Source organism: Cervus elaphus, chromosome 11 (assembly GCF_910594005.1).
Source record: "Cervus elaphus chromosome 11, mCerEla1.1, whole genome shotgun sequence".
NCBI lineage: Eukaryota > Metazoa > Chordata > Mammalia > Artiodactyla > Cervidae > Cervus > Cervus elaphus.
This window is the reverse complement of record NC_057825.1, coordinates 4,198,882-4,215,244: the sequence shown is the minus strand read 5'-3', so window position 1 is coordinate 4,215,244 and position 16,363 is coordinate 4,198,882. Positions and strand designations below refer to the sequence as shown.

Genomic DNA, 16,363 nt, shown 5'->3' with positions numbered 1-16,363 from the left:
TTTATTTCCTCCCAGAATCAGCAAATGGATTTCAACTGGAAGTTTTCTTCCTATGGTTGCCAACAATTTGTTTTAACACTGGCTTTTTTTTCCAAGCCCAGAAAAGTACGTTAGGGCTGGGGCCCTTGCCAGTTGGGAGGCTGCTCGGCCCTTGGTGAGCAGCTGTTTGTTTCGATCACTTTCTATCACTCCCCTCTCTGCCACGTCTCCTGGGGCCAAAGCAAAGATAAGACGTGAGGGGCCAGCACCGCTGAACCGTCTGCAGCGGAGGGGCAACTCCAACCGTGAGCCCTGAGCTTATCTTGCTAATGAGGTTCTAGATGAGAAAAAAAAAGACCATTTAAAAGCAGGCATTCTTCCATGGGCCACAACTGATAAAACCCGCATCCTAGAGGCTGTGCCCTGCAACGCGAGTAGCCAACGCTCAGCACAACAGGAAACAAGTCTGCACGCGGCAACCAACACCCAGGGCCGCCCAAAATAAATAGTTAAAAAACAGCCATTCTCTGAACGAATGGCGCTTCACTTAGCAAATTCAGAAGACTTCTAATAAAAATGCTCACAGAGACACACTGTGTCTGACAATCTGGTCATTAGTCATTCCTATCTTAACGCCCACTTTTACACCTTTCCGTGGAAGATGAGACAGGCCAGCAATCCAGATCTGGACTGGACTGTGGGAAAGTGCAGTGTTAACACCAACTGCACGCCACGGATCAAAGAGTTCCCAGAACACGATTTTCCTTCCATCTTAATGCAGTCGGGGCTCAGAACCAGTTATATCCCCCACATCTCAGGGGCAGGGGGAAGGCCAGTGCTCACGTGACCCGTGAGGAGAAAGTCAGCAACTCCTGGGAAACCAGGAAACAACCATGAGCCCGGTGTTCTGGGTGGAAAAGACGCGTTGACGCATTGATTTGACAAGCACGCGCGCTATAGCGCTGACTCGGCTCTGCTGTGAGCTTGGGTTTTTTTCTAATACAAGTATTGACTCCTGCAATCTTCATAACAAACCCATTTTACAGATGAGGAAATGCAGGCCTAGAGAGAGGAAGTAATCTGCCCCAGGCCACATACAAATGGGTCGGGGAGCCCAGAATTAAACCCGGGCCACTGGGCTGTGGGGTCACCTGCCCCATCTCCGCACTCTGCCCCCTTTACAGGGGAAGAAGCAGCGTGAATTCTGCCCTCCTCTCTGCATTTCGTTTGCAGCGTGCCCCGGATGGGTCACCTTACCTCTCAGCTGGGGCTTCTTCCTCTTAAAAAGAGAACTGGACTCAGTTCTCTGAGCTCCCAGCAAGCCGCTAGGTGGCAGGTCTGCAGCCAGGCCACCCCCAGCTTTGAGGACCCATGAGGCAGTCTGTGTTCAGCCTCACTCAGTCACCGGATGCAGCCACTCCCGAACGGAACCAGAACCCAAGCCTTCCCTACGGCGGCAGATCAGAGGTGGCCCTCCTACCCCCGGGCTCTCCTGCTGGCTCAGACGGTAAAGATTCTGCCCACAGTGTAGGAGACCTGGGTTCGATCCCTGGGTCGGGAAGATCCCCTGGAGAAGGGAAACAGCTACCCACTCCAGTATTCTTGCCTGGAGAATCCCGTGGACAGAGGAGCCTGGTGGGCCTATAGTCCGTGGAATTACAAAGAGTCAGACACGACTGAGAGACTTTCACTTTCCTACAGCTGAGAGGTGGGCTTGAGCCCCCCAACCCTTGAATCTGGGCCGATCTTGACTCAGTCAATGGACAGAATGAGCTGGAAGCTCATTCTGGGACTTCGGAGGTGGGTCAGAAGAAGCCTTAGCGCTTACCCCATCCTCCACCCTCCACCCCCCACCCCATCCACAACGGCTGCTCTTGGCCTCCTTGGGATGTTGCTGTGGGAGAAGCTAGGATCACACAAGGGGGCTGACCAATGCAAGGAAGCCCAAGCTACCACGAGGTGATGCTACACGGCGGGGGAGGCCTGAGCACCTCACTGCAGGCACCAGGCGTGGGGACAAAGGGTCCTGCCCCAGCAGATGCAGCGGGGAGAAGAGGCAAGAAACCAGGTCCACACCAGGACCAAGAACCACACGTAGGGCCCCAGATGGATGACCCAACCCAGTTGCCTCCAGTCGTTAGAGCCGTGCCAAGGAAGGCCCAAGTCAGACAGTGGTGTCGAGTCCTCCTGCCCTGCCCTGCCTGAAATCCTGACCCAGGACATCAGGAGCAGAGTGAAACAGCCGTCCTTCTATGCCATCACGTTGTAGGGCGGCTCCAAAAGATAGCGGGGCCCCAGAGGCGGAGCGGACCAGGCTTCAGCCAGTTCCTAGTGACCACGGGGACCAGGCGCCCAAAGCTGGCATCAGTTACAGGAAGAGAATAAGGTATCAAAGAAGTCCACGTATGAAACATACATGTGTGTTTGTGTATATGACCTTGTGTAACATACACATGTATGTTAAATACATGTACATGTAAGGTACGTGAAAACATACATGACCTTGCTACTGCTACCATGACTTCTACTATCATTATGAGAATGACAACTACTGTAACTATTAATGATAATAATAGTATCTGATAAGTGGCCTGTTGGGTGCCGTAAAGTGTGAAAGTGATAGTCGCACCCCTGGGTCCAACTCTGTGACCCTTTGTAGCCTGCCAGGCTCCTCTGTCCATGGGATTCTCCAGGCAAGAATACTGGAGTGAGTTGCCATTTCCTCCTGCGGGGATCTTCCAGACCCAGGGATCGAACCCGGGTTTCCTGCATCACAGGCGCTTTCTTTACCATCTGAGCCACTAGGCGAGCCCCAGCTGTGTGCCATGCGTGGTGCTAAACGTTTCACAGACACATTTTCATGCGGACACCTAACCAACCATGACTGTGGTACTGTGGAAAGCTCACACTGTAGATGAGGAAATGGTAGTCCTGAGAGGCTGCGTGACTTGCCCAAGGTCACCCCAAGGTCACCCAGTGGCAGAACCTGAACCGGAATAGAGTGGTGAGTCCACAGCCCAAACCTGCAGCTTAACCCTCCACTCTCCGGGAGGGAACACTTCCGGCCACCTCTCTGGAAACCCCTCAGGCCGCCTGCTGCCTGCCGCCTGCCAGCACCTGTTTTCCCTCTGTTCCTTGAGATGAATGGGGTCTCACCAGTGTAGAAATGCAGGCAGCAGGACAAAGCTGCCACAGGGCGGGCCCGCCTGGCACTGCTATGCCATGCCGTCCTGGGACAGCGGCTGTGCCCTCATCTGCTCATTCATTCATGGGTTCGCTCACAGACATTCGCTGAGCTCCTACCATGAGCCACGCTGGCGATGCGGACTGGGGAGCAGACGGAGCCCACGCGGAAACACACAGTGAGAGGTGCTGGGAGGGGTCCCAGAGGAGGCCCGTCTCACCTCCCTGTAACCCAACCATGCCCAAGGGGAGAAGGGCCATGAGATCTAGTGCTCAGGGTCACGGATGGGAGAAATCGAGGTCTGGATGCCCCGGGGAAGGGCAGGGGAAGGGCGCGGTCTGTGTGCAGGCACGCTCAGTAGCTAAGTCGTGCCTGACTCTTTGTGACCCCATGGACTGTAGCCCACCCGGCTCTTCTGTCCCTGGGAACCCAGGCAAGGACACTGGAGTGGGTGTACACTCTACACGCTCCCCTCCCCTCTCTGTGTGCCTCCGCCCCATCGTACCCCGCTACCTCTCTCTACCCTGAGCCCCCTTCTTGCTCAGCTCAGGGCAGGGTACAACAGGGCAGAGCCGCGGGGCGAGGGCCCTGTGCCCCTCTCCCCGGCGATCACAGCTGTGCCAAGTCCCCCACGGGAAGTCTGTTTGAGGGACGTGGCGACGGGAAGTCTGTTTGAGGGACGTGGCGACGGGAAGTCTGTTTGAGGGACGTGGCGACTGTCCGAGGTGTAGGGGCTGCAGAAGGTCACTGAAGGCAGCCTCCCCGACACCCCTCGGGCCCTGCTCACAGCCCGACAGGAGAGTCAGTGTCAGCTCCCCTCCAGGGTACTCAGAGGGCAAGGGGCTTCAAGCTACACCTGCCTGGAGGGGGTGTGAGGGGGAGACTCCTGGCTGGAGGAGAAGGCGGGGGCCTTGGGGCCTGGCCTGTCGCAGGCGATTTCACAGCTGAGTGGGCCGGAAGCCACCAGGGCTGCCCGTGGAGAGGAGACACTTCCAGAAGCCCTGGTAGGAGTGAGAAGGACACCCTGCCCCTCTGGGCTCCCCTCCGGTTTTGTGATCTCTGTGCCTGACACACGGCAAGCCCCCGATGGACACTCAGCCCAGGAAAACCATCTGCGCGGCCCCTCTGCTGATACAGCCACAGTGGCCAGGCCCCCGTCTTCCAGGGGGAGAGGCTACTTCATGGACCGGACGCACGGGTGAGCTGAGAGCCCCTCACTGCCTCAGTTTCCCTGCCGCTCTGGCCACCGAACAGAAAGCTTTGCAGCCTCTTGGCCACAGACCTTTGGCTGACGCCCCAGCAGGGCATCATCTTAATAACGTAGACAGACAGTGCCACTCTCGCAGCCAAAGTCTAGTTCTTAAAAACTCAAGAGCTGGACCCTCTAGGGGCACAACCCTGTTGATAAACGGCGTGCTGACCCCCTTTCTACCGCTGTCCTCATTACACGTGTCTGCCCCTCATAACGCACCCCCACTTTGAGACCCGCTGCTCTGCTGGGCCGGCTCGGCAGGAAGGCGCCTACCTAGTTTCCAGAAGAAAATCTTTGTAGCGGTCCCAGCGGAAAAGTCAAAAGTTTGACTTGAAAAAAGGAGCTACTTCAAAAGCATTGTCAAGACGGAGGTGAGGGTTCTTAAAAATGCATAAATTACTGGGGTGTCCGTTAATCAACCTACAGGCAGCCCAACGGGGGCGGGTCTGGGTGGGGGTGCTGAGGGGACCCGTGGGGACGCATCCAGGGGAGGTGCAGCGGATAAAATACACGTTGAGTAAAAGAGTAAATTAATGTGTTTATTACTTACTGCTTGGGCTGCGTGTGTGTCTGTGTGTGCGTGTGTGCGTGTGTGTGTGTGTGTGTGTGTGTGTGTGTGTGTGGAGAAAAATGAAAGAAAAATGTAGAGTTTTTTCAATAATAAAAAGGGAGTTGCACTGCAGGGCCCCTAAAGCTTGTGAAAAATTAAACTCGACGGATTCAAACTGTCCTATTTCCACTTCAAAAGAGAAGAGGCACTGAGCTCTTCCCAAGTTAGCTTCAAACGCCCAGCACCCCAGAAAGTTTCTTTATAAAAATAAAGGCTCCTGCTCCCCCAAGCACTGTACTGGTTACTGTACCCATGGTCTCTCTCTCTCCTAATTATACCCCTGTGAGTCCATTAATCAACTGGTAAATTATTTAGAGAGTCATGCGCTGTCTTCAGCTGGTACAAACACACCACATGCAAAGGCTTGCTGGAAACCGGCCGGGGTCCCTCGGGGTCTCCCCTCTGTGCTAAGACAGCTAGCAGCTTGCCGAGGCTGCGCTATTAAAAAAAAGAAAAAGAAATAGCACGCCGCTTACCTCCTCAGATGGGAAGATTTACTTTGTCTTTCAACTCAGCCACTCTTTGCAAGGTTTTAACAAAAGAGAAAAGCTGGTGTATTGTCGAATCTTTAGTGTGCATTTAGTGAGGAGAATATTAATTCCCCCTCAAAAAAAAATAAAAAAATAAGGCAGCCCTTCGGCTGAGATCTGATCTGGGCCTCCTGGGACGTGTACTCACGGAAGCCTCTCAAAAATGCTCGTAATCATGCCAGTTTGGGGCTGGTTCGGATTGTTTGTGTTCCGATGGCTGCGTTGGCTGTGGTGAGGTCTCATTACCAGAAAGGGTGCAAATTAAGAGTCTGGAGTCTCCCTCAAACCTCCCGCCTCTTCTCAGGTTCTATTAGGCCTTGAGGGACCTTCTCCAGACAGAAATATTTTGGCGATAACAGGGTTTATGGGAGCGGGCATGGGTAACATGGGGTAATGATCTGTCTTCCGCGTTATCTTTTCTACATGCCAGCACTTGCGCATTTAGGGGAAAGTTACTATGCCAATTAAAGAGCTGTTTTCTCACCTAAAAAAGTCAGTGTATATCTGGCATGTGTGCCAAGGAATCCAGGCCTTCTTTCAGTTGAACCCCCTCCAACTGTTGGGGGGATGCTGGCAGGGCAGTGCTGGTTACAGAAGTGAAGGGAGTGAGGAGAGCCGCATCCCCACCCCCCCACCCCTGCAACCTTGGTCAAGGAGCTGGGTTGGCAGGTGCTGGGCTGGCAGCACCTGGGTGCAGGTGCTCAGTTCTCCCTTCTGATCCTGCAGATCCAGGAGGTGGGAAAAGCTGGGGTCTGACCTGAAAACCCCACCCGGGGACACACCGTCACTGGCGGCCCCCTCACCTGACATCCCTGCACGAATGGAGCACAATGGGGACAGCTCTAGGCAAGCATCTCACACACTGAGTGCAAAGACTAAACCAGCGAGGGTGAAATACTCCTTTGGCTGTTTTAATATCTTGCCTAGGTCACCAATCTCCAGAGAAAACACAAGCAAAGTCCAAGAATGAGAACCATGACCAGAGCCAGGGAAGAAGGCCACCATTCTGAACCAGAGATGGTGGCGTACCACTGATTAGACCCAGCTGTCTGGAATGAGGTTATATTAACATCTACCACCAGCAGTCACAGGACCGTAATTTATGGCTGAAATTCCCAGGAGAAGGACTAAAAATAAAGCCACGTGTGCTCAGCTGTGTCCAACTCTTTGCGACCCCACAGACTGTAGCCCGCCAGGCTCCACTGTTCATGGGATTTCCCAGGCAGGAATACTGGAGTGGGCAGCCATTTCCTTCTCCAGGGGATCTCCCAGACCTAGGGATCAAACCTGCATCTCTATGTCTCCTGCATTGGCAGGCAGATTCTTTACCACTGTGCCACCTGGGAAGCCCCCACACTACACTTGACCTTAGCCAAAAAGCCCCTAAGGTGAGCTGAGGCCAATGAGAGAGTTAGTTTTCATATTAAGTGAAACTTGAGAAACAAGAATTTCAATGAGCAAGGACAGATGGCTGCCTTCCTTGGGAAGCTCAGGTCTCTGGGGTTAAAAACCTCACATCCAGAAGGCCCTCTGGTAGGAATGAAGCACAGAGAAGGCTCAGGGTACGTCATCTGGAGATGGTGACCACTGGGAGTCACCGATGGTTTAAGCGGAGAACTGAGTTCTAGCTGCCCCCTTGGCTAATTCTGGGCAGAAAAAAACAATGTCTGCACACATGGCCATAGCACAAAATGGCCACGGAGTCCGCCAGCACTGACCACTGAAGTTTAAATGGTTTTTCAGCAGCTGAGAAGTTATTTTTCCAAAAGCCCAGAAGGGTTTTCAGTTGTTCTGCAACCGTGTGCAAGTAACAGGAGCTCCCAGGCAGGCAAGCCTGTGTGCTGGGCGGCCTGGCCCCCCGTGTCGTGAGCAGCGCCCTCTCTGGGCCCACCGGGGACACGGCTGCCTGAGGAGCACCGTGTGGGGCCCTGGGGAGTCAACTTGCTCTATTCAGCTCAGCTCCAGTCGAATGCGTTTAGGAGGTCGGACCTATGTATCTCAAAATCTGGAGCATGGAACAAGCGTCTCCCCAACCCTCCGGCCACAGTGCAGCCGCCAAAAGCCCGGGATCAAGAGATTGGGACGAGCGAAGATGGGGCCCTGGAGTCCTGTGCCCGGTAAATGTGGGAAGAGGGGACGGCAGTGCCGTTATTAATTTTGCGGCTGATTTGAAAGGAGGAGGTGTTGGCAGCACCCGTGAGGATATAAAAGAACATAACTGAGTCTGCGGAGGTCGCGGCTGGGACATCACATCAGGAGGCCCGTGGGGGCAGTAAGAGGAAGTGGCTCCGTGGGGGGACGGTGACATCTGGGTCTACTCTCTGGGCTGCTGGCGGCAGCGACGGCTGTGAAGACGCCCCGCCATAACCACGCTCCCCGCACGGACTCGCAGCTCCGAGGCGCGTGGAGCCAGGGCAGGAGTCCCAGAGAAAGACGGGCAGCAGGTGTGGCCAGGCCGGCCAGCTGCTGGGAGCACAGGGCAGAGTCCCCGGCAGAGGAGGTCCAGCCCCTGGCAGGGCACTGCCTGCCTTCAGAGGGAGTGATGGGGGGTGGTCTACACAAGTCTGGCTGCAGGGCAGGGTGTTCAGAGGGAGTGACCGGGGGGTGGCCTACTCTAGGCTGGCTGCAGGGCAGGGTGTTCTGACAGTGACATCTGCCAGCCCCGAGGGGCGGGGCTGTGCCCCCGGTGAGCAGGCCTGTGGGTCCTTACCATACTCTCTGCCCGTGCAGGATTTCTGGAAATCCTTGCAGGACTTCTGGAACCTTCTGGGTTTCGCCTGGGGAAACCCCGGCGGGGGTTCCCAGGACTGCAGCTGGTCCCCCAGCTGAGATAGCTGAAACACCACCAGGTTCTGAGGAGGCAAACCCGAGTCGTCCGGACGGCCCCACAGGACAGAGGGGCAGCCGAGTTTCCTTCCTCCAGACGTTCTGTCAGTGGCTGAAAGTGTTCAGGGCCGCGCCCCACCGCGCGTGCGGGCTCGGGGGACCCTTCGGACCCAGGGCAGTGTGGGGAGAAGGCACGGCCCTCCGGCCCGCCTCACTCCTGCCGGGAGAGGAGAGTCACTCCTCGGGGGACCTTGTCCCTCCAGCTCCCACCCTCCGGCTGGCGGGCCGTCGCCCTCGTGTGGACGGATTCGCTTCCCACCTCAGGCCCCACTCAGGGCTCTTCCTGGGGAGGGCCTGGGCAGGCCCGTCCCCGCCACACCGCTGCCTCCCCAGGTCTGCACTTGGTCGGGGGCGTATTAGGAAAAGCCCAGCTGTACCCTCAGGGCCCTGTCTCTTTCTCCTCCCGTCTGTCTCCTCCGGGATCAGAACTCAGGGGTGATGCGGTCCATCACCACCCGCCCAAGTCTGCGCCTGAGGCGCGACGCCGGCCGCGGGCGCGCGGACGCCGGCACGTGAGGTGGCAACATGGCGCTTGCAGGTTCAGCGAGATTTTCTCCTGAAGCCCGACTTCAGTGGAGAATCACTGAAGTTTCCGTTTCCTGTTTCTGCTGGGAGGGCGGCGATGCGGGCGGCCAGGCCTGGGTGGTTCCCGCGTGCGTCCTCCAGCAGCTGGGCGCTCTGGTTTCCCCGGCAGCGTCTCCACAGCCCACTAATGAGCCCCTGTTAGTGGTGATGAATGTAAATGCATTCTTTGTTATCCCTGCGAGATGGGGATTAGTGAAATGACAGGACTTATTGCTTCTGTGAGAAAGATACGATGTTGGTGGTTGTTGTGTCTTTAATTCTGCAGGAAGTGGAGGAGTGTAGAGCTACCTCGTCTAAGGAAAGAGAAGGCTGCGGAGGGAAACATTAGCACAAAGCTCTGAAGACTGAAGCTGCCAAGGTCTGGCTCCTTGTGCGGGAAATGGAAGTGTGCGCTCAGTCTCCTTATATCCACCAAAGAAAAAAAAAAGGAAAACTAAAAACCAAAACAACTCTGCCTCTTGACCACCAGTGGAAAGGCCCCTTGGGTCTGTGTTTAGCATGCAGAGAGAGAGGGTTGAAGAGGCTGACTGCGACGATGGAGGAAGGGGCCTCCGGAAGCTGGGAAAGGCCAGGAAACAGACCGTCCCCAGAGAATTCCTCGGGAAGGAAGGCAGGCCTGCCGCCACGTGACTTTAGGACGCCTGACCTCCAGGACCGTGAGAGAAGAAATGCGTGTTGTTCCAAAGCGCTGAGTGTTTCAGCCACGATAGAAAACGAATAACTAGGCAATATCCAGAGATGCAAAGCCATGGAGGACTCAAGTGTCTGGTGCCCAGGGGCGGCAGGGCGCCTTAGTCCAGTGTCACCGGCCCCCGGGCATACGTTCCCTCTGACCTAATCAGGGGTGTCTGCAAACCTGCCCAGTCACAGGAAGGTGCCTTACAGGATCACTGAGAGGAGTGCAAATCTGAAAAACACCTAAATATCTACTTTTCACAACTTTTTATTTTGATAAACTCAAAGGTACAGAACAGTTCCAAGAAGAGGCAAGGAATTTCTGCCTCCCTTTGCCTGAGGTTTACCCCCCTGTCAACATTGCCTCATCTGGTTGGTCACTGTCTTTCTTTCTGAACCAAGAAATGCTTTGTCAGGGAGAATTATACAAATTACCTACCCAGTGCGAGGGAATACCATGCAGCAACATTTAAAATGACATAAATCTATTAACTTGTTATCTTATTCACTCATTAAGGCAACGGATGTTTTTCAGAGGGCCGATCACCCCGTCCCCCGCCTCACTGGCAGGGAAGCTGGGCTCGCCGGAGGGTGAGTGAGCTTGAGCAGGCGTTGGGCCTCCATCCCGCTGCCCCCACGGCCCGTGCATCCCAGCCCGCGCTTGTGTGAACCCGGCACCCGGGGTTTCTGTCTCCACCTCTCCACGGAGACGGGCGGGCCTTGTGGCTGCTGTGGGGTGGGGGGGCAGGGGCACCCCGGGATCTCAACCAGACAGGGAAGCACCAGAGCTTGCGCTGGCTGACCCTGTTCACCAGCCGGTGACACGAACAGACTCGCCTGCTCAGATCATCGTGGCTCCCTGCTCTGATCGCTGCGTCTGGGGGATCCCTTTCTGCTCGCCTCACTGGAACGTCACCGCGGGGACCAGGACACCTTAAGGAGGGCCTGGGGAGAGCCAGGCCAGGACGTCCTCCCCAGGCGGGCCCTCAGAGCGGGGGTCATGGGCGGGCAGCCTGTTCAGAAGTGGCAGGAGGAGGAAGGAGCACTGAGCAGTGAGGGTGTCCCAGCCAGCGTGCGCTGACCGTCACCACGGCCCCCTCCTCCTTCTGGGTCGGCCTTCTTCATAATAAGCGCCTGTTCATAGCAGACGTGATAACGCGCTTGTGCTCACCGCACAGAGAAGCTACATACAGCCCTTTACACAAGCATGGGAGATGTGGGTGAGGAAAACACGCCACCCATGGAGGAGCCCAGATGTGAGCCAGCAGGCCTGTGGCCTGAGCACCTCGCCCCTTCTCTGGGGCTCATCTGTGGACTCGGGAAACAGGAGAGAACGGGTTGGGATCGAGGACGCGCTTTCGGAGCTTAGGTCACAGAGGGGCTCTGCAAAGATGACCCGGTCCAGCCTCCCCTGAGGCCCAATGGCCAGTCAGTCCTCAGGTCTGCAAGGCTGTCTGAGCCTCCTGGCTTCGGGCTGCTGACCAGATCAGAATCTTGGCCCCTGGTGTTTTGGGACAGGAGGTGGAAAAGAGGTGGGCAGCTCTGGGCCTCTCCTGGCTCCCAGCTTTAAGTGACAGCAAGCATTCTTGAGAAACAGGGCTGCCTCACACCATCAGGGAGATGCATTAGGTTCACAGACCTCGCCCCCCAGCCCCCCATCGCTTGGAAGCCAGGATGACCAGCTGGGGAACAAAACCAGAGCCTCTGCCTCCCAGAAAGCCCGGCTTCCATTTCCTGGTGGTCTTTCCCAGTTGGGAGCCCCCAGGTGCCCAGCAAGCCTCACACAGAACAGTCTCTCTCCAGAGCCTGGAAGGTTCTGGGAGTCACGGCCAGCATGGCCTACCTGCTATCTCCTTCTCGAAAAAGGGCTGGATCATCTCGCCGTATTTGGACTTGTCCGCCACGGCTTCTTTGAGCAGTTGCCCACAGCAGACTAGAGGAGAGAGGAACAGAAAGAAGCCCGTTAAATTTTAAATAGAAGGAAGAATGAGAAGGAAAAAAAAAAAAACCAAAAACCCAGTGCTGCCTGCTGAGGGGGAAAAAAAAAGGTCACTGAAAAAAATATAAAAGGGTTTTTTGAGTGTGGGCGTGTGTCCAAGTGAAAGGAAGTATCAAAAAGGAATTGGAAATAAAAAAGAAGCTGAGGAAGGATGCTGTGGAATGAAAAAGAATGCATTTGGTGAAAGACATATTAAAAATGAACTCACATATTAAAAATGGACGGCGTGGAGAAGACACAACAAGGACTGTCACCACCAGAGAAGGACCCGCAGGGCCTCGGTGACACCGGGGAGTACAGACCGCGGCCCTGGGGGTGTTGAGGATGGACACTCTGGCAGAGAACCATGTGGACTGGCGTGATGCCCACATTCACACTGTTAATCACTCAAGGGTGGGTGGGGACCCTGGAGTTGCCATGGCCCCCTGTGATAACGAGTCCAGACACCATCAAGCTCTACAACAAAAGGACGCACAGGTGCCTTTCTGTCATGAGCAACCACTGTGTCTCTAGACCCCAGCTGGGGCTAACACACAGGGCGTGCCAGTTACCGAACGTGGAAGGAATAAACACAGTTGCTCTCTCCTTGGCTACGAAAACCTTGACAGCCAGAGCCGGAAGAGTCCAGCCACGTTTTCAAGAGTTGTTAATAGCACAGTCTTACTTTTCTTAACTTTAAAGGTAAGGACTTGACCTCCTACATTGAAGAAATGGAAATCCTAAAGTTAAGTGGATGAGTTGAATGTTAAGGATGACGACCACCAAAGACGGACTCCTCTGGAGTGACATGTTCAATTCTCTGTGTAGCAGCAGCGACCGTGTGCAGAGTGGCTATGGCTTCACTCGCTAACAAGGAGTAATAAAGGCAGCCGAGACCTTTCCCTAAACCAAGCACTGTGCCTGCCAGTCATGCTTGGTATTATCCAGCCCGCATGCTAACTGCAGCTTTTTAGGTAAGGAGAAAGAACCAAAGAGGCGGTGTGTACTGTCCTAGGTCACCAGCGAGTAAGTGGCAGAGCTGGGATTCAAACCCAGGTCTGTGTGACACCAAAACTAGGCTGGGCCTCCAGTTCTGACCAGGAGGGAGAAGCAGGTATCCTATTTCCCTTCTGTCATAAAAAGCCATAAAACTAAACAAAATACATGAGGCAACTCTTTTCAGGCACTTGGTCAGCAGACATGTGGGGCTGTGGTCCTTGAGAAAGGAGACACGCCGAGTGGGGCTCACTCACCCTGGACTTGGACCTAAAGGTACTGCCCGTCCCACGGCTAGGGGGATGTGGAACCCAGACACAGCGGGGGACACAGCGTTGGAGTCTGGGGCCTTGAGGCAGCTGCACTCTGTAGGACAGAACAGTGGACGGGGCCGTGGGAGCAGGCTTAGAAATCTGCAGGAGGGTTCCCTGGAGTCCCTGATCAATGCCAGACTACATGTGTAGAGGGGAGGCTCCACAGGGCCTGGGGGAGAGAGGCCACAGGGTTGCTGGGAACTGACTGGGGGTCCGTACAGGGCAAGATGAGGCCGGCAGCCGATGGCCAGAGTCAGAGACCTCGCTCAGCACCTCAGACCCACAGCTGAGACTCCAGGAAGGCCATGCTTCAGGTGTAAGGATACACAAGCCCCAGAGGAAGCACACCTAATCCCACCTCGTAGGTGCGTGCTAAGTTGCTTCAGCCGTGTCCGACTCTTTACGACCCTATGCGCTGTAGCCTGCCAGGCTCCTCTGTCCATGGGATTCGCCAGGCAAGAATAGTGGAGTGGGTTGCCATGCTCGCCTCCCAGAGATCTTCCCGACCCAGGGATCAAACTCATGTCTCTTATGTCTACTGAACTGGCAGAAGGGCTCTTTACCACCAGTGCCACCTGGGAAGCCCAATCCCACCTTAACAAAGACTAAAACTAAGCCTCAGTGAGGTCAAGCTGATCCTCCAGGAAACTAGCTAACTGCCTGTTAGAACTTAGCTCTTTTTCATGTGATGTTCTCAAAGCAGGACCACACAATCCAGACTCTCAAAAATGTGAGAACCACAATGTCCAGCATATAATAAAAAAAATACTTGAGATAAAAAAAAAAAACAACAAACAACTATCAGGAAAATGTGACCCCTACAAGGAGAGACAACAGGTCCTAGTATCATAGGTTAAGAGATCACATGGATGTCAGTGTTTGCACATAAGAACCATAAAATGGCTATTATGAATATGTTTAAACTTGAAAAGATTATTAAAATGAATGAAAAGATGTGGAATCTCAGCAGAGAAATGGAAACTATAAAAAAGAACCAGATGGAAGTTCCGGAACTGGGAAATACAATATTCTTCAATGGAAAACATCACTGAATAAGCTGCAATCAGTGAATCTGAAGACATGAAAATAGGCACTAGGAAGTATTCACAAGGAAGCAAAGACAAGGTGGGGAGGGGACTGGGGGAAAAAAAGAATAAAACTTCAAAGAGCTGGAAGGCAATAGCAAACAAATAACATACATGTAACTAGAGTTCCAAAAAGAGGAGAGAGAGGGAGGGAGGGATGGGGAGAGAGAGGGAATATTTGAGAAAATAATGGGAGAAAATTTTCAAAATTTGATAAAAAGTATCAACCCATAGACCCAAGACTGTCTGATAGCCAAGCAAAAAGAACACAAAATAAACTGCACCTTGATACATTATAGTTAAATTTTTGAAAACCAAACACAAAATATTAGAAGCAACTAGGAGTGAGTGAGATGCTTTATATATAGGAGAACAAAGATAAAAAATAATCTCTGAGTTCTCATCAGAAACAATGCAATGGAATGCGTCAATGCAACGATGAAATGATATCTTTAAAGTGCTAAGAAGGGGGAAAAACCTGTCAACATAGATTTCTATATGCAGCAAAAACATCCTTCAAGAACGAAGGTGAGATAAAGACATTTTCAGACAGATGAAAGCCGAATTTCACCAGCAGACTTGCACTACAAGATATGTTCAAGGAAGTTCTTTAGGCTGAAAGAAAATGATATATCAGATGGAGACTTGGATCTAAACAAAGGAGTGAAAAGTGTTGATACTGAGTATATATAAAAGCCCTTTCCCCCTGTCTCTTGACTTAAAAAAAAATGACTGTTTAAAGCAAAAATAATTACAATATACTGTAGGGTTGATGACATATGTAGGAGTAAAACGTGTGACTACAGTAACATGCAGAACCAGAGCAAGGCCAAAGGAAAGACAGTGTCAGGCTCTCCTGTTCCCCATGAAGAGGCACAGTATTGATTCAGGACAGACTGTGAAGGATAACATGTAACCCCTAGAGCAACCACAAATGAGACGAACCAAGGAGACACAGCCAGAAGGGCAATGTGGGAAATAAAGTGCATTACTAGAAAATGTTTTTGACCAATCCGAAAGCAGGCAGGAAAGGAAGAACAAAGAACAAGGGCTTCCCTGGCAGTCTGGTGGTTAAGGGGCCGCCTGCCAATACAGAGGACGTGGGTTAGATGCCTGGTCTGGGAGGACCCCACATGCTGCAGGGCGACTAAACCCGTGCACATGTCCTGAGCCCAGATTCTGGGGCCCTCAAGCCACAGCTAGAGAAGCTCACAGGCAGCAATGAAGATCTACCACAGCCAAAAAAAAAAAAAAAAAAGACACACAAATAGAAGACAAAAAATCAGAATGGTCAACTTGAAACCAACCATATAAAAAATCACTTTAAAGGGAAATGGACTAAACACTTCAATTAAAAGGCAGAAAATGTCAGGCTGAATTTTTTTGTCAAAGCAATTATGTGTTGTCTACAAGACACATATTTAGAATATAAGACATGGATAGTTCAAAAAAAGAAAGAATAGAGGTTATACTTATCAGATAAAGTGGGCTTGGAGAAAATGAGTATTACTGGAGAGGTGGAGGAGTGCTTCCTAACCATAAGGGGAGATGGCACCAAGAAGAGGCCACACTCCTTAATGCACACACAGCCTCAAATTTCAGGAAGCAAAGACCGGCAGTAAAATAGAGAAACCTGCAGGCAGAGCTGGAGCTTTTAATGCACCTCTCTCAGCTACTGAAATAATAAGCAGAGAGAAATCATTAAGGACACAGAGGAAGTGATCACACTATCAACCTCACCCCACTGACATTCTTAGAGCACGATATTCAACAAAACCAGTGTATATATTCTTTTCAAGTGCACGTGTACTTCACCAATATGGACATGTGCTGGGCCATAAAAAAAGTCTCAATACATTTCAAAGGGCTGAAATCATATAGGGTATGTCCTTTGACCTCAAGAGAATTAAAGAAACAAAAAACAATCTGGGAAATTCCCAAATATTTGGACAGTGAGCAGTATACTTCTAAATAATGCATGGGTCCAAAAAACCACAAAGGAGATTAGAAAATACTTTGAATGATAAAACACAGCATATTAAAATTTTGTGAGATGCAACCAAAGAAGTGTTTAGAGATAATTGTGTAACATCAAGTGCTTATATTGGGAAAAGTGAAAGTGCTAAGTTGCTCAGTCATTTTGTCCAACTCTCTGCAACGCACAGGCTTCTCTGTGGAATCCTCCAGGCAAGAATACGGGAGTGGGTTGCCATTTTCCCTTGAGAAGGGGATCTTCCCAACCTAGGCATCAAACCTGGGTCTCCCATATTGCTTTGCACGCATTCTTTT

General features: G+C 52.6%; 1 protein-coding gene across 16 annotated transcripts in view; it reads right to left on the bottom strand.

Moving 5' to 3' along the window:
• The window catches only part of AK8 (adenylate kinase 8), a 132,946-nt gene that overhangs the window by 61,560 nt on the left and 55,023 nt on the right, over positions 1-16,363 (bottom strand). For 14 of the 16 annotated variants that reach the window (XR_006343300.1, XR_006343299.1, XM_043916504.1 and 11 more), the window contains one exon: positions 11,545-11,634. Coding sequence is in view for 14 of the 16 variants with exons in the window: in XM_043916504.1 (XP_043772439.1) it covers positions 11,545-11,634 (90 nt within the window). In the remaining 2 variants the exon portion in view is untranslated. Of the gene's footprint in view, positions 1-10,007; positions 10,715-10,795; positions 11,203-11,544; positions 11,635-16,363 lie in introns of those variants that run through there. The other 2 variants (XM_043916511.1, XM_043916512.1) reach the window with 2 other exon arrangements.